The sequence below is a fragment of the Laccaria bicolor genome, genomic scaffold (genome assembly GCF_000143565.1).
Source record: "Laccaria bicolor S238N-H82 LACBIscaffold_69 genomic scaffold, whole genome shotgun sequence".
In the NCBI taxonomy this organism is placed as follows: Eukaryota; Fungi; Basidiomycota; class Agaricomycetes; order Agaricales; family Hydnangiaceae; genus Laccaria; species Laccaria bicolor.
The window spans coordinates 230,407-249,702 of NW_001889940.1; the positions used below are offsets into that span (position 1 = coordinate 230,407).

Below are 19,296 nucleotides of genomic sequence, written 5' to 3' on the forward strand. Positions count from 1 at the left end.
GAAAATAACAGACACAGATGCATACTTAGTGCAGGTATAAGTGATTTGGCACCCACTCACATTTGGTGAACATTCACATTGGGTGCACTCTGACCTTTGGTGCCCATTCACATTGGGCACAGCACACTCTGACATTGAAACAATGCTGGATACAGACTATTTGTGACCCTATCAACAGCACAAGGTACATACAGTAGCACTTGAAAGAATTGTGCGCCCTGTGGAGCACAAAAGAATTGCACCCCCTGTGGAGTGCAAAAGAATTGCATCCCTTATGGAGCTCAAAATAATTGTGCCCCCCATGGAATGCAAATAATTTCACCCCTCATGGAGCTTGAGATAATTGCGCCCCCTGTAGCGCTCGGAATAATTGTGCCCCCATGGAGCACAAAAGAATTGCGCCTCTTGTGGAGCTTGAAATAATTGCACCTCTAGAGCACAAATAATTGCACGCCCTTAGAGTGCAAAATAATTGCGCCCATTGCAGAGCTCAAAATAATTTCGCCTGTAGAGCACGAAATAATAATGACATTGGTGTAAAGTGTGGGTTATTTTCAATAGGAGCACCCATTATTGGCACACAACTGTGAATCATTTTCAATAGGAGTGCCCATTATTGGCAGGCGCCCACCTGTTCAGCCCAGCCATCACTATGGATGATTTGTTGAGATGTCGGCCAAGTCTGCTGGCCCCATATGGTATGAAGCATTGTCAGGTTCGGTTGGTCCATTTGGTAAGGGCTAGGGTCACTGTCATATGTGTGTCTAGAATGTATCGGGCCGGCCTCAAAAGCTCGGAAATTTTGTCCACGTTCACAGGAAAAGAAATTTCTGGATTGAGCCACTCAAATATCTCCAGTAAGATTAATGCTGTTGTATTCCTCCCTTGCGGTCTTGTGTTCTGACATGTTGCTTCTCAGGCAGGGATATTTTCTCCGTCATAAGGTGTGGTGGGGAATTGCTTCTCAGGTAGGGGATATTCTCTCCGTCATAAGGCACGGTGGGGAATAACTGACACAGTAATGACTTCCCTTTTTTTTTTTGGCAAACTTCTCCAGGCACCACAGCAAAAATATTACCTGCTGTCTGTTCAAAATGGCTAACGTTGGCGGAATTGCTTCTTGATATGTTGATTAATAACGGCCTTTGGGGATCAACATGGTCCAACTATCAAGCATTATAAAGGCTGATGAAAGTTTGTAAATTTTGCATTTTCCCCTGCAAGAAAAAATGCTTGTATCCACTCTCTTCACCGTCACTCTTTTACAGACAGTTAGTGCATCAATAGTATGGAAAGCCAACATACATATTGTCAACAATTACATACAACCAGATGGATTCAATCGCTCGTACTTCCTCCAGTACGTTTCATAAATGTTTTTAACATTTAATTTTTTGCTACTTCACAGTGCTGTTCTTGCTGGTACCTCGTCGACAGTTGGGACATTCCCTGGACCTCTTATTGTTGGCACCAAGGTTGGACATTTTCTTCCCCGGTGAACTCGAGTTGACGTTAATCCTCAGGGTAGCACATTCTTCTTGAATGTAGCCGATCACCTGACCGACACGACAATGTTGAGAAGCACTAGCATCGCCAGCTTGCTTTATCTTTAGCCCTCTCATTTTACTAAACCGATGTTTTCTTAATCTATAGCATTGGCACGGCATGTTCCTGCATGGCTCCAGCTGGGCAGATGGTCCAGTTGGAGTGACACAATGCCCCATCTCCCCTGGCAACTCATTTTTATACCAGTTCTCTGTTCCTGATCAGGCTGGAACCTTTTGGTACCATTCCCACCATGTACGTTGACTGTCAACCTGATGTTCTGCCCTAACTCATCCTCACATTCTCGTTTCAGCCATGCAATATTGCGACAGCTTGAGAGGCACTTTGGTGGTTTACGATCCTTATGACCCATACAGGCATTTGTTCGTATTTTGTCCAAAATCAGCTGTTTCTTGCATCTACTAACTTTCGCCTATAGGTATGATTTTGATAATGGTAATGGCACTGTCAATTTCGGGAAATACTTGCTAATTATTCTGAAGCAGAATCAACTGTCATTACACTCGCAGACTGGTAAGAATTTCCGTGCCAAGTCACCATTTCTAAAATTAAAATTAAAGGTACCATCTATTCACTGTGAACGGGGCAACTTTTCAACCACCTACAGTACTTGTTCTTCTACAGATCCTAAGAATGTTTTTGAAATATGTAGGAATACTATGACTCAGACAACAGTAGGAGGTACCATGACATACCTACATACATCATACCCATGGCCTCATTTATATATGAAGCAAGTAAAGTGTGATTTTTTTGTCTCGAGATTTAGCATTTTATTGGTTATCATTATTATTTCTATGATGAAGATTGGATGAAGAGGCAAGTGATTCTTCAATCAACATGTCAGCATGCGGTACCTTGTTTGGCCTTGTGAGTTTTACCATACCTTAGTACGTGTTAATCCATTCCTGGAATGCTTCAGACGACATCCTTGGAACCTTTACACACGAATTTCACCTTGGAATTCAACTAAGGACATATGCCAAGAGTGGGTCTAACTCATACTCAAAGAGCGAACCTTGGTAGCACCGCTTCCACCTCCTCTAAAAGGGCTCTGTCTCAGGTTTTCTCTACTTTGTCGCTATGTCTTCTCATTTTCAATGGGGCCCACTGCTCTCACTGCTTCAAGTTGTATTGTCGCCCGTTCTCATTGGTCCACCGTGGTTGGCTTACAGGCAACATCGCTGTAAGTGCAAACTTCTTGATAGGAACTGCCAACTTATATGCAACTAGATCTGCCTGCAGCTTTGACTGGGCTGTAAGTATACATTTGAGCAGGTTCTTTCTGGTCCCAAGCTGACAGTTGTAGATTGAATCTGTAACGGGCCTGCCTCATATCTCGGAAGCGTGAATCCTTGGCGTTGTGAAGCATCTATCAGAAGACATTGGTTATCGGACTGTAGGCACCTTGGAACATGTCCTGGCAGGCAAATAACTGTGAGAAACTAGTGGTGGAAAGTGGAAGGAAGCTGGAATGTGAGGTGAGGTGTGGAGATGGGAAGGAAGTGGGAGCCACAGGTGTGTACAACGATGCATCTCAATCTTGTTTTGCTTAGCCCCTTCTTCAAAGATTTGATATGATGGGCAAACATCTCTACAAGACCTACTTTAATCTCATCAGCATCGTTGTCAGAGTCTCAGACAGCACGCTAGAGGGCAAGGAGCACGCAGTGCTTGTTAACTCCCATTTGGACAGCCAAGCCCAGGCGCTGCGGATGACGCCATTTCAGTTGGTATAATGCTAGAGTGCATGTGCGTTCTCATTGAGATGCCTACCTGGAGCCCAAAACATGCAATCATTTTCCATAAGATAACCACTCTATGTTTACATCAATGTTCTGAAGTGCTGAAATCTCTTAGTTTTCAACCATGCCGAAGAATCCCTGCAGAACAGATCACAGTTATACTCTACCCAACATCCTACTGCCCCAACGTGAGCCGTTTGCATTAACCTCTGTAATGTATGAGCCACCATTAATCTTGAAGCTGCTGGTACAACTGACCACAAGCTCCCCTTCCAAGCCACATCAGAGGAAATGATCAAGGCCTCCTGCCACGTCCCAAGGTACCCAATTCAGCTTACCAACCTCCAAGACCAAGGGGGTATCGGGATTTAAATCCCGGATCAGGGGCTGGTTGGTTGGTTCGGCTGCCAGGCTGCTAATTTCTTTTTTGACATACCAAAATTTCAGTGCAAAACGACGACAGTGCTTGGACAGTGCTCAGATAACTGCCAGAATGCATGAGCTTGAATATATTGGGTCTATCTGTATATAAAGAAGCCAAAAACTAGCTCTAAGATAATGTAGGACTCAAGGGGGCCCAAGGACCTTAAAATTTACATGGGGTTGGTAATAGTGTTCGCAGGTCCGGTTCAGTCCGGTTTTTTGCCCCAAAAAATGCGCAACCATGGACCGCAACCGGTCCAGGACTGACCCAGATATTGAGGGAACCGAACCGGACCACCTAGGACCGGTCTTTTGCAGTCCATGGACCATGTTCAAACCGATTCAGACCGGTCTTTTTGCATAAAATTTGTCATACCAATATAAACCATTTGTCTCAATTATCATTACTCTAAAAAATAAAATCATAGTAAAACATATAAATACCCATCATTCCACCAATTATTAAGAAATTTAATGAAGGTTTGACTTAGCTATGACTGAAACCAAATTACATCTCCTAAAGACTCGGGCAAAATGTAATGTGGCAACTGTAAATTATTTGATGCATACCATATATTGATAGATGGTGAGTATATTTTCATAGTTAAAATGTCAATATCCAAAAATTGAATCAAGCAAAATGATGAAAGTTTGAGTGAGTTAGAATTAAAGTCATTCTGGTACAAGTTGCACAAACAAGTATTTGTGCCAAAATGGATTTGGTTATATCTTTCTCAGTTCTTAACCGTTTTTGATGAACCAAAAACCCAATTAAAGGTAGAAAACGTGGTTACAAGGCTATGTAATGCATGTGACCGTTTAACCGGTTGCAACCGATTTAAACCGGTCTTTCAACAGTTTTAAAATATTTTTGAAATGAGGCAACCGGCAACTGGACCAACCCCAAATTTGGGCAACTGCAAGCGAAAAAAGACCGGTCCATGGTCCAGTTCAGTTCGGTCCACCGGTTTTTTTCGGTCCTATGGACCGGACCTTTAAACACTAGTCAGTAAATCTTTTTAAGCCATGAGACGTGACCACCCCCCCACCCCTCCTTCCTAAAATGGGTATGTCAGACCGAAAAAGGCAACTTCAAAAAAGACATATCGCATTTTTGGTTTACAAGAGGTGGGAGAAGCACAAAAATATATCAGTGTGCCTATATAAGTTGCAAAAAGGCATTTCAGTTCTCATTTGGTTAAAATCCAGAAGCACAAGAGTCCTTGATCTTCAGCCAGTCATGTGTTATTTGACATAATTGAAGAAAGAAATTCAAAATTTATTAGTTATGAGTCAGGAATGTGTGTAAAGCACATTAGAATAGCTGAAGAGAAACTGAGAGTGAAAGTGATGGCCATTTGGCCAGTTTTTGGCCTGAGTAGCAAATTCTTTTAAGAGCTCAAGGACCCACCCCCAACCCCAACCCTTGGTCTGGCATTCAAATCCCAAGGCCCCCTTGGTAGGACTTGGAATTGAGATCACATGTTGTGAAATACCTTTCCCTACAACAGCAAACTTGGAGCTTCCTGCCTGAAAACAGCAGGCCCATACAGTGATTTACTTTAATTTAGTGGGCAGCTTAGTAGTTCAATTTCAATAGTGAATTTTATGGCCAACTTCATTTCAAGCTCAGGGGAGCTCAAAAAATGGGTTTTTGCAGCCTGCTGGGAAAAAGGTGGCATGTGAATGACGTCGTATTTCCCAAAATGGATGTGTGCCTGATTACGTTGGGTGGTTGGTTCAGCCCAAGTCTAATTTCGACGTCTGGTCCTTATTTTTAATCCCGGCACCCCCTTGTCCAAGATGCTCTGACGATCAATCTAACAGACCGTATGGAACAACTTTTGCAAATGATATTTTCAGCTTGGCAATCATCCTTTCAGAGTGCGTTCATTTATATCTTGAGCCTTGGGTGAGGTGTATTCCTCTTCCTATTGGCATCAAGGTCTCACCATCCTTAGCACTGATTTCCAGCAGCCCGAAACCTACTTGAATGTTACCGGTCTTGATGTAAGCCATCTTGACTTCTCTATGGGACTACCAGTCCATGGATTCATCTAGATGGCTGTAATCAGAAATAGCTATCTGTACCACATGCAGAAGGATATTGTGGAGAACATCGAAATTGGAGTTGGGCAGGTAAGGTTATCAATCTCAATATCCTTTGGTGCCAAACCTTACTTATTCTTTCCTAGCATATGGCTGAAAATGTGCTTGCACTGCTTACGTACCTCTCAGCTCCAGTCTCAGCACTCCTCTGCCATCATTCAACAAAAGTTACGCACCTGTATCCATAGTATACTTTGCACACATCAGAGGCCTGTTCTTTATGTACACCTTCATTACCGCCAAGATCCTCTACACCTTCCTTTCTGCCGCTTCACTCATTCTCGTGCGAGTGACTTGTGTCAATCCCGCACCTGCATTGAAGAGGGCTGGGGGTTTCTTCCAAGAACAGAAGAAGGGGATGATCACGGTCATCACTGGGCTGGTTGGTTGGTTCCAAACCTCATTGGTTTGATGATGACCTTCGTGTTGAAGAAGGGGTTGAGCTGGTTTAGGTATCTCCTTGGGTTAAGGAGAAGGTGTTTGTAGTGTCTGCCTTAACTTTTAAGGATGTCAAGGACTTGATCACTGGGACGTGGAGCTTGACTATCAAGGTTGCAGTTGCCATGCAGGTCTTATATGCACAGGTGCATTTCCTGATTTCTAAACACATCAACTTAATTGAAACCCTTGTCAGCCACTGCCTCTCAAGTGGAGTCCAGATGACAGCCCTCCAGGCGAGCATGCCTGGCATCATGTTAAAGAGGTGTCGTTCTATGGGACTGATACCTACCCCTTTGACATAACCAACTGACTGTTGAATTCGCAGCCAGGTCTTGTGGAACTGAAATTGTCATACCAATCTTTGGATGTTGTGGAGTTTACTATCATTATGTATACAATTTACCAACTCATGCATTTGCCTTGCTCTATTTCTTTGTTTCTTTAAACAGCTTCACCAAGGTCTTGCTAGACTCGGAAACTTCATCCATGAGGTCTGTCGGAAATTTCCCTGGTGCCTAATAAGGATTATTAGGCCCCCAAGGCACCCCCAACCTAATAATGGTTTACGATGTTGCAGTTAATTTATTAAGTTTTGGGTTAACTTAATAAGATCACCTGATAAGGTTATCCAAATGACAATTAGTCACGATGTAGACTTAACAATGTTACATGGCAAATTAAAAAGCAACAAGTAAGGATTGAACCAAAAACCTCAGGGCTTGTGCGATCCTCACGTGAAGACTACAAATTTGTAGTCATAACGTAGCACTACACTACAAAGGCATATAAGAAACTTCCCAAGGCCCGTCATATATCTAGTATTTAAGCCTACCTTACAACACCATATCTTTACTCTCTGTATGGAATTTGGTATCATTTTCAGCTGAACATGATCAAAAGGATACAGGTAACCTTATAAGACACACAAAACACCAGTAATTGGTTCATAGCCTTGAGTTGGCTGGAGAGGCAATTGGAGCCTATATCACGAGGTTGGACTAATCTTATCAGACCTGATTTGCCTTATCACACCTTACCAGAGATCATCAGGCTTGTAACATGGAAGGAATCATTACATCAGACATATGGTTGCCTTGTAAGGCAATCGCCCCCGGATTTCCCTGGCATCATCTCCTCAGGCTTGCCATGAAATGACAAGGGCTGGCAAGGGTCGGATCCAGCCTGATTATGTCGGCGATCAACATTGCAAGGCCGGAGCCTTATCAGTAGTGTTTGAAAGTTAGGTTAGTTAACCAGAAAATAACCGGAAAATAACCGGACCTAACTGCAACACTAACCTAACCGCGGTTAGGGTTAGTTGATTTCGAAAATGGAATAACCGGTTATTTTGCGGTTAACTAACTGTTAAATAACCGGTTATAACCAGCCCTATTATACACCTTCAAAACGCACTTGAGAACGTCGAAAACGCTTAAAATTTGACTAAGTTACAGTCAAATCTCTAAAATATCACTCAAATGTGTAGACTTTCAAGGATAATTGCATAAATATGTCAATTCTTCACCGATTTTAGCGTTCTTGGGCTCATTTTAAAGCTAGAATATGCAGAAATAATATCTATCAAGATACATATGAGCATATTTGCCCTGTTATAACTGATTCTTTATTTTTCGGTCCTAACCGGTTAGTAACTGCAAATAACCGACCGTAACCAGTTAGTTGCGGTCCGGTTAGGTTATTTTAGGTTTCGGGACAAAGGCTAACCGGTCTCGGTTAGAGCCCCTGGGCACCCAATAACCGGACCTAACCGGACTTTCGAACACTACTTATCAGGCACCTGGGAAATTTCCAACATCCCCCATCACCTCCTGTATTTCCTCCCCCACCTTTTCCACCTGTTCCTGCCTCATATTATCCATCTTCTGTGCCATCTCCACAACTCTCCCAGTTCCTCCAGAGCCAGCTCTTGCAATTCATACATCTCTTCTTCTTGGTCCTCTGACCTTCCACACATCAACCCCAATATCTCCTCCAGCACCTTCATTGTCTCCAGCTGCTCTTCAACAGCACCCTCTTTTTCTTCCCCCTCTGACTGAGTCAGGGCTTCAGCTTCCCTGATATAATGGTTCAACAGCGCATTGGTCGGTGCAGGGGTAGATTCCAAATACTTCTCTCCCAAGATAGGTATGACTGTATCATCATGGTCCAAAATCCTTTGCACAACCCTATCGCCCTCAGCATCCTGCCTCAGCTTGACCTAATCCATCCTGTCAATCCCACCACCACCACCACCACCAAGATCACGCAAAAGCTGCACCATCCTCTTCCATGGCCACCAATAAGCACGGCGATATCCCCTGGGAATTATCCACCCACCAAAAGTCAACACCGCAAACGGCTGATATCTGGGGACCTCAATGTTCGAGCATCCATCCAGTGAGTGCAACAACAGGAGAAGTGCCTGCAAAAAAACCAATAGGAGGCTGAAAAACATTGATATATTCTTGCTGTAAGGTCGCGAGGGCGACTTGTGCTGGGGGGTGACAGGAGTTTCAAGTCAACATAGAAGCTAGGGCGATCAATGATAGTGATCCTACCCACAACAGAAAGATTTAGATCCCTCCGAATTGTTGTTGTGGTCAGCTACTGTGACGTGATTCAAGGGTATGTTGACTGCGGCCTACTTGTTGTACACCTTTGAGAGAAGTGAGATTCCCTTATCGTGGAAAAAAGGGAAGAACCAGAGGTACTGTAGAAGATGAGCAGCCAAAGACAAGAAGCTCTTTGCATGGAGAGCGCTGAACTCGTAACCCGTGGGGTTAGAATGATACCAGATGGGGACACAATGGTCTCCTGCGAAGGATTGGGCAGAGAATCGATAAGGTGGGAGAGGGCAGAAGAGCGCGAGAGAACTAAGTTGAATGGCTATATAGTTTACCCAGAGAGATGCAATTGAACACGGAATCAGATGTTTCCATAACCTTAGAAACAGACGTACATACATAAACTTACTTGAGGCCGACCTTTAGTCTCCATACCAAGGCAACGTAATCCATGAAATTAGACAAAAAGTAATCCTGCAACCCCGAAGCGGTCTAGGAACCAATGGAAAAGCTTGAAAGCAACGATGTGGGATACGGACAAAACCTTGAAGGAATGATGATGTCAGAAGAATGCGGAGAAGCGAGGCCAAATGAGGATACTCTGGAACCAGATGCCAGCTGGGATTTGACGCGACCTGAAAATTTTTCGGAATCCAGAGCCATAGCAGGCCCCCAGGTGTCCGTCGTCTTTGCCAACACGGTAGCCCAAGCAGGATAGAATTGCCGAGGATTGAGAAAGGATGACCGGCGAAGAGGAACTTAGCCAGATGCGCTACCGCAAACTTCAAGTTACTAAGATCACTCCAAAACGTAGTAAATTGTGAAAATGAACGTACCTGCCACCTGTAGCCTACGCCTCTTTGCGAAATTTGACTTTGCTTCCGAGTGACTCTACAGCGAGAGGGACAAAAATGACTTCGTCAACCTATCATCGTAATTCGGCCGAAAGGAGGGCGTTCCAGCTCAATTCCAGCTCGAGAATGTTTCCTACTTTGCTTTGTTGATTGGGGAGACGTCAGCCACACAAAGGTCAACAACCGACGGTGAACTTGAATCTGTGCAAGCGAGATGTTTTATGTACATAGATTGAATGCTTACTGAATACTTTGAAGATCGATTATGTGCAGTTAGAACACCACACACAATCGGCGGACCGGGATTATCCGATTACGGCCCATGAAAGATCAACGACAGCGAGGCTTTGGCGAGGCTAATCCGGGGCCTCGCAAAATAAACGTCAGGGCTCTTGAGCTTTGCCTCCGTAATCCGGGACTGGCGCAAAAGTAGATAGAATTAGATAGGCTCAGAAACTCAACAAAAAATATGATTAAATTTTGATCGAGGGTTCGCCGAAAACAAACTTTCTCCGCTCGCGATTTCGTAGCTCTCCTTTTATAGGCGATAACTCAACGATAACTTGGTTAAGCTGAGTTGCGATCTCATCTGGACCATTCCCATCAAACTGCACGGAAATCACCATCAGGCCAAGGGGGTAGCGGGACGTGGATCCCGCACCAAGGGTAGGAGGGGGGGGTGTCCGGCCGAAGGCCGAAAAAAAAAAGTGACACCCCATCAATTTTCAGATTTTGAAGGGCAGCAACCTTCCAGCTTCGGACACGGACGGTCCAAACCAAGAGTACTATCACCTACGTCGACACACCCTACACTCCCCACACTGCCCCAGGCCAAGTGCCTCTTCCTTCTCTGAATGAGTTACACCACTCGGACGCTTCACTTTCTTTCTCGGCCTACACATTAAAGAGTCACTTTTGAAGATTTATCACATGCACAGTAATGAAGAAATGCCCTCTCATTCTGTACCGTCAGTAGCCATCAGTGTAGCTACTTACCCAGGATGATCCGTCTTTAAACAAGTTTTTTCAATATCATGCTAGCACAGGCCCGTTATATGCATCTTCAGTGGACTCGACTTAGCTTAAACTTAGTTTACGGCCAACCGCCTGTGCGTAGTTGACTTGTTACATGGAAATATTTTGAATTCAAAAAAAAAAAAAAGAAAAAAAAAAACATGAGTGTGGGAAAAACATACTTCATTAGGAAGGTAATGGTGGGGGGGTGTCAGGCAGAACCCTGAAAAAAAAATAACGAGTGTTGGTCTCTTTTCCACATTCCGCCACCCCCTTGCATCAGGCTATCGGTTGGATAGATGGTCACCGGTCAGCTCCCGGTTTCCCGGAAGAAGTTCATAAGTTAGTATACATATGTAGCATCATCTGAACTCTTTTTCACTGTCGCCGCTCCACCCCACTCCCACAGAAACGACCATGTACACTCCCACCATTCTGGCGCTTCGAGGTGAGCTGATTTCTATTGCTTCGATATCTCCAAGCTACATCCCAATCCCAGTCACCAACTTCGTTCTCACCTTGATTGGTGTCCTTGCAACCTGCTTTCGGCTATGGCGTCGAAAGACCACAACTCATATTTGGTGGGATGACATATGGGCCGCGCTGGCGACGATCCTCGGGATTATTTTCATGACCTCTTTCGAAATCTTCTTTCAAAATCAGAGTAAGTGTTTCTATTTCCTCACTAACCGCGGCCGCCGTCATATGTGAATGCTGATTTGATTTGTTCCTTCAGCTTCTCACACTCTTGCAACTAAAACAACTATTTATTACCTGTCAGGCCTTTTTCCTGGCATCAAAGACTTCTGACTAACTTACATTCGATCAGTGTTGCCCAGTCTTACCTTGCTGTGAATGGGTGAGATCCACACTGCTACTCCATTCCATCTGTTGTAACTGTGGCATCTATCTAGGGCTGCCAGAATTTCAATTCTTTTTATTGTGATCCGCATCTCCATAGGAAGAGTGCGGTATATTCTCAAATGGGTCGCAGCTATTTTCCTTCTAACATGGTTTATTCTTACCGCTCAATTGCTCTGGACGTGCGAGGGGAAAAACGCGGATTGGGGCCCAAGCCATTTGATTTGCGCAGTGCCCTTGAGAGTTGCGATCGTACAGTTGACCAGTGAGTTTCAACATCATGGATTTATGATGACTTATTTTATTCTTTTACAGCCGATGTATTGAGCGACTTCATCTTAATTGTAACGCCCCTCCGTCATGTCTGGAAAATAAAGTTATCAAGGTCACAAAAGATCCGCATTATAACGATTTTCTCCAGCACGATAGCTATGACAATCGCCAGTGTCAATCATGCGTATTGGCTGATAGTAGACGGTGGCGGGTTATCTGAGGCCCTGGCGGCAGTCATCCAGGTGTGTATAGGGTTGCCTCTTCGCGTCCTTTTTGCTGACCTTCAACTCGATAAGAATTCCGTTAGTCTGCTTGTTTGCAATTTCAGCGTCATAATCGCCTTCATCTTCCAAATCGCGGCGGAAGATGCAAGGGGCTCTTACCATGTAGAAGCTGGGACCCTCTCTCTCCGGTGTAAGGTGCCTAGCGGTGTGCCTTCAGGGACAGGTGTGCGTATTGAGCGGACCGAAGTGATAACTTTGGACAGCCTTGGTTCATTGCACGGGAACACGACAAAAATCGGTCAACCTTTTGACACGGATAGGAAGGATTTTTTGATGGAACAGGACTGCACATGATGCACATTAGATATCTGAAAAAATGCTCCTTTAGTTTTTGATACGTAGAAATGACGCTCAAACCACGTAATCACGGAACTGTAGATGCGACACGGGTACGTGTTTATATCTTGACGTTTGAAAAAATAATGAGATCGGGCCCCGAAACAGGTCCTGTAGTCGGGGAGCGATGTCGAAGCTATCTCAAATCAAGGATCTCTATAGCGTAAGAGAGCAGCTCGAAAGAGTTCCTTTCTCTCATTTTGAATGGCACATGAAAGATTGTTAGCCAAGGCTTTTTCACCACGATACGCTTAAATGTACATATCATTCTATGTCAAATTTCGATAACCCTCAGCCGGCAAAGCACCTACAACCGCGGCCAACGTTCCCTTAACACGCAAAACATAATAGCGCTCTGCGAGTCGGGTCCCCATGAAGTTATGTTGTCCGATGGGACGGACCATCAGCAAATCTACAGATTACTTTTTGCAACTCCAGAAAGATATGGGATCGACAACGAAGAGAGCGTGGCGTCCCAGGCGGGGGCGGGTGTGAAGTCCAGCGAAGATGGGATGCGTGATTCAAGATCTTTGTGAGGTCCAGGGTATAGGATATGCGAGTTGAACATCAAGAGAGACCGAGGGGAGGTGAGATTGGAAAAGGTACGGTTGTTGGAATAGAAGGGTGATGCCAAACCTATGTGTCCTTTCAAAGATAACTAAGGCGACATCATGAAGAACTTAGATGTTGAAGCGCTAATGACAGCAGTGATAGCAATGTAAAATGTCAGTAATCGACGAGGAGGATCTCAATGTTGATACTCACCAAGAAGCATATCCATCAATAGCATCATGCCCCCCAGCTGAAGTTCAACAGAGAGACGCGTCGAGGGACCCTCGCTAGACCGTACCAACGACACTTGAAACTCAGTATTCGTTACGCTCCGTGTTGAAGAAGACCCCTCGTGACCTCATCTATTTACGCGTACATCTTGTTTGCACCTCCTCGATCAATTCAGTAAAACTTCCACCGCTTACACTTATATTCCACCGCTTATACTTACACCCAACTTACATCCGTTATTCCCGACCGTCCTATAAGTACGAGGACTTTATTTTCCCTTCACCTCAGTCATCACCACATCCGTGTCTGACTGAGGTGAGTCTTTTCTTACTTACATTTAGATACTTAACGCTAACGCTACTTGTACTTAGATCCTCGTACGTTAACAGGTAGCTAAGACAATAGAGTCATCACCACATCCGTGTCTGACTGAGATCCTCGTACGTTAACACTCCGCAGCTGGACGAGCACGAGCGAGGCCGAGAAGAGATTGTTAACAGGACACTCGACACCCTTATCGATCGCGAACATGTCATAGAGCGACGGGAAATGAAAAAAGAAGAGAAGCAGTCACATGTTCCAGTTCCTCGACTTGGGAAGGGAGATCGGCTAGACGAGACGTAGGTAGTACTTCAGGTTTTTTGTCAAGCCTGTCGACGGTAGCTCGATCAACAAATTGAAGGAGAGCCAACGAGAGGGGAGAGCTAAGCGCACGTTGTATGTGGTGACAAGAAAGCGGGGATCTCAAGACTACATAACCCTAACCCTAAGTTACGTAATAACAACTAGCTTTCTTCCACCATCACCTAGACTTGCACAAACACCCCGTCTCAATAACGCGGAAGACAAGGATTGGTCGCTACGACTGTAATGCCGGAACTGGCAAGTTCTCCTCAGGATCCCGCGGGCAAGATGGTGACGGCAAGGAGATTGCAGAAGGCGGCGAGCATGGCGAGGTGGGGAGTAAAGGCGAGCATCATGCCAGGTTGACGTGAACGATAGTACTAATGGGTTCAGAAGAAAAAAAGTGTAGAGAGGCTGGCGAGGAAGTGGTCCTTGGATGAATTGGAATGAACTATGTTGGAAAAGAGTTCAGGTACTTGTCAAGCATCGATTGGTGCCCTACTTACAAGCTTAAAGGGCAAAACATCTTATCTCGGCTTGATCTCGGCGAAACTGTCCTCTTATAGTGCCTTTTAGGCCGAGCGTTTCATTCAAGTCTTTATAGCCCTGCAAGGCACATAACATTTGGTTCTTCCGACATTCTCCACTTATATTTTGCGACCGATGAGCACCTCCAAGTTATCTATGCGTCGTAGCTTTTTTGCATGCCTGTGCAGTCGTTCTCGGTGGCACGCAACGGAACAAAACAATTCCCTTGGTTGTTACGCGTGTAACGTTCCTCCAAAATTTGGAATGGATCAAAGCAAGTGCGCCCGAATTTCGAACTCTATCCGTCCACATTCTTCATTTTCTTCAACCATATTTCCATAGCAATTCCATAGTTATGGATTGCTCCGATCAATAGGCGGCCCCCTCAACCATCACAATCCTATTTGCTCAGACGTGCCCACTGGCATTTAAAAAGCACGGAAAAATTCAACGGGGCCTCACTATATTTCCTCAAGATGCTCAAGCTCACCCTAGCTCTAAATCTCATCCTCGCCACTGCGTACCTCTTCCCGCACGTCTCAGCAGCCTCGCGTATTCGGCCGTCTGCTGGGTCGGTGATCGTTCGGGCGGGTACAACAACTCCAGGAGAGTTCCAGACCGTCTCTGGCGCTGTGAAATCTCTCCCGAATGACAATTCCCCGACAACTATCTTCATATATCCTGGAACGTACACGGAGCAAGTTGTTATAACCCGACCTGGTCCGCTCACGGTACACCATTTATCTTTGTAGCTTCTTGTGATACTACTGATACTAACGGCAAAACAAGATCTTCGGCTACACAAAAAACACAAAATCCTACAAATCCAACACCGTAACCATCCAATACGGCTTATCCGCCAATACATCAGGATCAGACGACGCAAGCGCAACACTCCGCATCACCAAAGCCAATTTCACAATGTACAACGTCATCGTATCAAACACGTTCGGGCGGGGCTCTCAGGCACTCGCGCTAAGCCAATCTGGAGATCGCGCTGGATTTTATGCGTGTTCCTTTTTTGGGTTTCAAGATACGCTGCGCGCGGAGAGGGGACGGCAGGTTTATTTGGGTGGGTATATTGAGGTGTGTTTATAAGCTTTAGGACGTTGGCAATGAACACTGACGGCGGTCGTTGTTGGTCTTGGACAGGGAGCGGTGGATTTTATCTTTGGGAGGCAAGGAAAAGCATATTTTGAAAATAATATGATTGCAGTGTCGTCTGCTGGGTTCATCACTGCAAGCGGTCGAAGTTCCGATGACGATACGAGCTGTAAGCTCGCTTTCTTCTCTCTTGGCAATTGTTATTTCTGATTCCGTCTGACCGCGTTGTCGATACAGTCGTCTTCAACAAAAACAACATTTCCCTGACGTCCACAGCCGAGTCGGGAACGGCAGGGAATGTGTTTCTTGGTAGACCATGGAGAAGTAAGTCCTAGTCTCGTCATATCATCAAACTATCCGCTGATTCGAATCTTTCAACAACAAATAGACTACGCAAAGTACGCAAAACGCTCCCTTTTTTTTTCTTTCTTTTTCTCACTTTCTCCTCATTAAATCACAGAGTCATCTTCAAAAACACAATCATCACCTCCCCACTCAACCCCTCCGTATGGTCAATCTGGGCCCCGAACCAGCCAAACACAGATAACATCTTCTTCGCAGACTTTAACAGCACGGGAAGCGGCATTCAGGGCGCTCAACGGGCTTTGTTTTCTACGCTTCTGAGCGCAGGGCAAGCTGGGGCTTATTCGATATCGAGCGCTGTTGGCAGTGATTATGCGACGTGGGTTGATACTTCGTACCTTAGTTAAATTTACAGCTGTTTGCCAAGTATTGATAAGATATTGCGGCTACTAAGATCCAGTGACGTCATTGCAGTCCCATGTCGTCTACAAATCACACATATATGTACAAATAAACCTAATTAATCTTCACCACAACCACAGCCATGATCGATGAAGAAGTCCGGCTTTACAACACCAACGCCGAGCGGGGACGTTACAACCGCCAAAAGGGTGACAAGAGTTTCCAGTCCGCTCGCAAGCTCGCCCCTCTCTTGTCATGTCTCGCAACGTCCTGCGATTATTGTGACATAGAGCTTGCGAGCGTGACTGGCTTGCAAGTCTACTCTTTGGTGTTGGTTTGGTGGGCGCGATTGAACGCAGACTAAGAAAAATCAGAGTGAACGACGAAGGAGTTGAATCTATCTAAAAATTTGCCTTTCCTGGCGATAATTGTTTTTCCGAGAGTCCTGGTACACACGAATCGAGGCGAAGTCAAAGTACGCGTCGGTAAAAGCGGACGCATTGTAATTGACGTGGTCTTAAAAATGAATTTCAGTCATCTTATGGCAGCCGGAGGGTTTGGCAGGAACTCACCAACACAGGTCAAGGGGCATCCAGTGCCCTGACTATAGGTAGAACCAGCCCAGTCCCCGCCTATGCAGGCATATTTATAGTCATCGTTACCAGCTCGGGGAAGGCACTTACATAGAGTGAGATTGATAATAATATTCTGCGGATCAAAATGGGTCGAGAAGTCGCAAAAGGTGTTGGGGAAGTACGCCGCAGGCGTTCCCTGCTTGCAAATCAAAACTCACGTAGATCATAGATAGATAAAGGCGCCTACCCATGCGTCGGGATTGACGAATGAACGTGCGTGAGCTACATCCGATGGTACATCACAGTCGTTCCTCGACCAGAACCAAATTTTGAAGTAAGTCTGCGATCGTTCCATGGCATACCTGTCGGCATCAGCTATATATAACATACATATGTAGGCGCAATAAGAGGCGAACCATCCACCTCCATTCGTATTGAATGCTGGCCCAAAACTGGATGCCGTTGGAAACTTGACGCCGCATCCCGCATTGAAATTGAGCGTCACGTCGCATGTGTCGTAGGTAGGAGTTCTGGATTGGGGATCAGTACTCAGTACCCAGTTAAGATAATGCTGTACTCACCCTGCCATCGTACGACTAGTTGGCATCAGGCAGTCTGTAATGATATAGATGGGGTGATAAGTAACACGATTCAAGTTAAAGTATTACTTACCAGGACTTGTATGTAATGTTGCTTGATTTGTTCCTTCATCGTTGACACCTTCCATGATATCGATTTCCCCCTGTATTAGATCATTACTGAGGCTGGAAGAAGCATCAAACTTTTACGAACACCATTTGGCCAGTTCGCTTCAAGAGTTTCCCATATAGCTGGCCATGTCCTGTGAATCTTTTAGCAGAGGGCAAAACAAGTTTTTTTTTGGGGGGGTGAACGTACCCGCATCCTTGCGGTATGTGTCGTACATCAAAGCTAGCGAGAATTCAGGACGACTATATAATTAGCGAAGGATAACGTACACCGCAACGTGAGAAGTGTACGTCTTCTTTGATCGAATCCTGACCGAATTTCTCCCAGGACCGTTTGGATCAAGCACAGTTTTGAAATCCGTTCGAAGGATGAACGTATCGGAGGTAGCGTAAGTCAGGTTTTGATGAATCGAAGTTGGCTTATCGACATAGGTCCTGGATAGCTATCTCAGGATGGACCAGACAAAAATGAGAGTACTCACACTCTTCCATGCGTTGGGTCCTCAATCGCCTCCCATTCAAAGAAGCTGTAGAAGCCTGGGCCGTAAACCTCATCGGAGAGTGAATAGATCGCCCCATAGGCGCAGGCAGGAATAAAAAGAGCGGTGAGGGCAATGAATGTGCTGAACCTCATTGAAAGATCAAAAGGGGGGACTTGAAGGCACCTTTCTTCTTCGCTGCCTCGTTATAAATAAAGGAACTTCGGCAAAGCCTCCGAGGCTCTGCCGAATGCACCTTTGGTGCTATTGAATATCCCATGCCACATATACTCGGCGCAATCTTCAGGGGCCGTCGAAACTGCGTATGTCAGACCACTTATGATACCGGAGGCCGCTCGGAGGATCGCCGATTGAGCGGAGGATAGAAGGTTAGTGCGGACGAAACCGTGGATAAAGGTGAGGTCTTGATTTCGTTCAGCGAGTTCCTGTACAATTTCTGAGTACTCAATCATGAGAAAAAAATTTGTCACTCACCTCCATCATGAGATCGAAGCAAGCGCGGCTTTGGCCACAGAGAATGACTTTTTCAATCCCAAATCCTCAACGTCAATCTCCCCACCCTTCCCAGCGCCCAACACCGAACACACTTTCACGTCCTCCCCGTCTTCCTTTGCTCTTTTCAACGCAGGCGGCAACCCATTCGCAAAAGTCCACCTGGCATAGTGATTCAGCGCCAACTTGTGATCGATCGCCTCCTCCGTCTCATCTCGACCCTTCAACGTCATGTACCCAGGAGACATGACGAGGAAGTTTATCTTCGGATGGCGTGAGAGGATTTCCTTGGTCGTAGCATGTACGTTCTTCATGAGGGTCGCATCGCATTCGATGAACTCGTGAGAGACACCAGGGGTCGTTGGCTTGGGGAGTTTGGCGATGATGGCGTCAGCGGCGGCGCGATTCCTCCCAGCGATGATGATCGTTGCGTTGCCTTGTGTGTATTTCCCCAAGGCTTGGCCAATTCCAGGGAGTGGGGGTGGGGTAGATGGCGCTGACGACGATCTAAGCGGCGAGGACCAAACCAACAGGCTTTCCAAAGAAAAAGAAAGATAAACTTGAGCGGGAATGGTGGCTCAAAGAATGAGAGTCCGCACCTGCGAGATTCGCCAAAGTAACTTCCGCATGCAACTAAACTAGCATTCCCTTTACACCACTTCTAAGGTCTCCCCATCGCTCAAAATCAGTCGTTGAAGATGCTTGGTGGTCTGAGCAGCACCCCGAAACCGAATATCTGCGTCCAAGACGCGTATCCTAACATACTTGAGTGACTGACGGACGGGGCGAGGATTTTACAAAGGTAAAC

The 19,296-nt window shown here is 45.5% G+C and overlaps 8 protein-coding genes across 8 annotated transcripts; 5 read left to right on the forward strand and 3 right to left on the reverse strand.

The window, feature by feature from the left end:
* Positions 1-1,229: 1,229 nt before the first annotated feature.
* LACBIDRAFT_315309 (multicopper oxidase, laccase) lies at positions 1,230-2,229 on the forward strand (the record flags this gene model as incomplete). Its single annotated transcript, XM_001889549.1, has 8 exons — positions 1,230-1,360; positions 1,409-1,475; positions 1,524-1,592; positions 1,654-1,804; positions 1,859-1,928; positions 1,985-2,001; positions 2,052-2,079; positions 2,127-2,229. 8 exons carry the CDS (start codon positions 1,230-1,232, stop codon positions 2,227-2,229), a joined length of 636 nt encoding a protein of 211 aa, XP_001889584.1.
* A 914-nt stretch (positions 2,230-3,143) lies between these two features.
* Positions 3,144-3,305, forward strand: LACBIDRAFT_315310 (uncharacterized protein; the record flags this gene model as incomplete). The annotated part of the gene is made up of 1 exon (XM_001889550.1): positions 3,144-3,305. One exon carries the CDS (start codon positions 3,144-3,146, stop codon positions 3,303-3,305), a length of 162 nt encoding a protein of 53 aa, XP_001889585.1.
* Positions 3,306-4,797: 1,492 nt separating this feature from the next.
* Positions 4,798-6,594, forward strand: LACBIDRAFT_334780 (uncharacterized protein; the record flags this gene model as incomplete). Its single annotated transcript, XM_001889551.1, has 9 exons — positions 4,798-4,801; positions 5,021-5,035; positions 5,335-5,416; positions 5,562-5,618; positions 5,696-5,744; positions 5,816-5,873; positions 6,032-6,225; positions 6,296-6,427; positions 6,478-6,594. The coding sequence occupies 9 exons, from the start codon at positions 4,798-4,800 to the stop codon at positions 6,592-6,594; spliced, it is 708 nt and encodes a 235-aa protein (XP_001889586.1).
* A 1,557-nt stretch (positions 6,595-8,151) lies between these two features.
* Positions 8,152-8,739, reverse strand: LACBIDRAFT_334781 (uncharacterized protein; the record flags this gene model as incomplete). Its single annotated transcript, XM_001889590.1, has 2 exons — positions 8,152-8,435; positions 8,622-8,739. 2 exons carry the CDS (start codon positions 8,737-8,739, stop codon positions 8,152-8,154), a joined length of 402 nt encoding a protein of 133 aa, XP_001889625.1.
* A 2,394-nt stretch (positions 8,740-11,133) lies between these two features.
* On the forward strand, positions 11,134-12,428 carry LACBIDRAFT_315312 (uncharacterized protein; the record flags this gene model as incomplete). The annotated part of the gene is made up of 7 exons (XM_001889552.1): positions 11,134-11,164; positions 11,216-11,380; positions 11,453-11,492; positions 11,546-11,575; positions 11,631-11,842; positions 11,893-12,092; positions 12,147-12,428. The coding sequence occupies 7 exons, from the start codon at positions 11,134-11,136 to the stop codon at positions 12,426-12,428; spliced, it is 960 nt and encodes a 319-aa protein (XP_001889587.1).
* A 2,453-nt stretch (positions 12,429-14,881) lies between these two features.
* Positions 14,882-16,219, forward strand: LACBIDRAFT_315313 (carbohydrate esterase family 8 protein; the record flags this gene model as incomplete). The annotated part of the gene is made up of 6 exons (XM_001889553.1): positions 14,882-15,136; positions 15,195-15,491; positions 15,558-15,678; positions 15,747-15,833; positions 15,898-15,907; positions 15,970-16,219. 6 exons carry the CDS (start codon positions 14,882-14,884, stop codon positions 16,217-16,219), a joined length of 1,020 nt encoding a protein of 339 aa, XP_001889588.1.
* A 392-nt stretch (positions 16,220-16,611) lies between these two features.
* LACBIDRAFT_255995 (glycoside hydrolase family 16 protein) lies at positions 16,612-18,130 on the reverse strand (the record flags this gene model as incomplete). Its single annotated transcript, XM_001889591.1, has 11 exons — positions 16,612-16,730; positions 16,787-16,846; positions 16,898-16,985; positions 17,037-17,151; positions 17,206-17,319; positions 17,371-17,404; positions 17,462-17,531; positions 17,582-17,630; positions 17,687-17,719; positions 17,767-17,931; positions 17,979-18,130. The coding sequence occupies 11 exons, from the start codon at positions 18,128-18,130 to the stop codon at positions 16,612-16,614; spliced, it is 999 nt and encodes a 332-aa protein (XP_001889626.1).
* Positions 18,131-18,475: 345 nt separating this feature from the next.
* On the reverse strand, positions 18,476-18,802 carry LACBIDRAFT_315315 (uncharacterized protein; the record flags this gene model as incomplete). Its single annotated transcript, XM_001889592.1, has 1 exon — positions 18,476-18,802. The coding sequence occupies one exon, from the start codon at positions 18,800-18,802 to the stop codon at positions 18,476-18,478; it is 327 nt and encodes a 108-aa protein (XP_001889627.1).
* Positions 18,803-19,296: the final 494 nt, after the last annotated feature.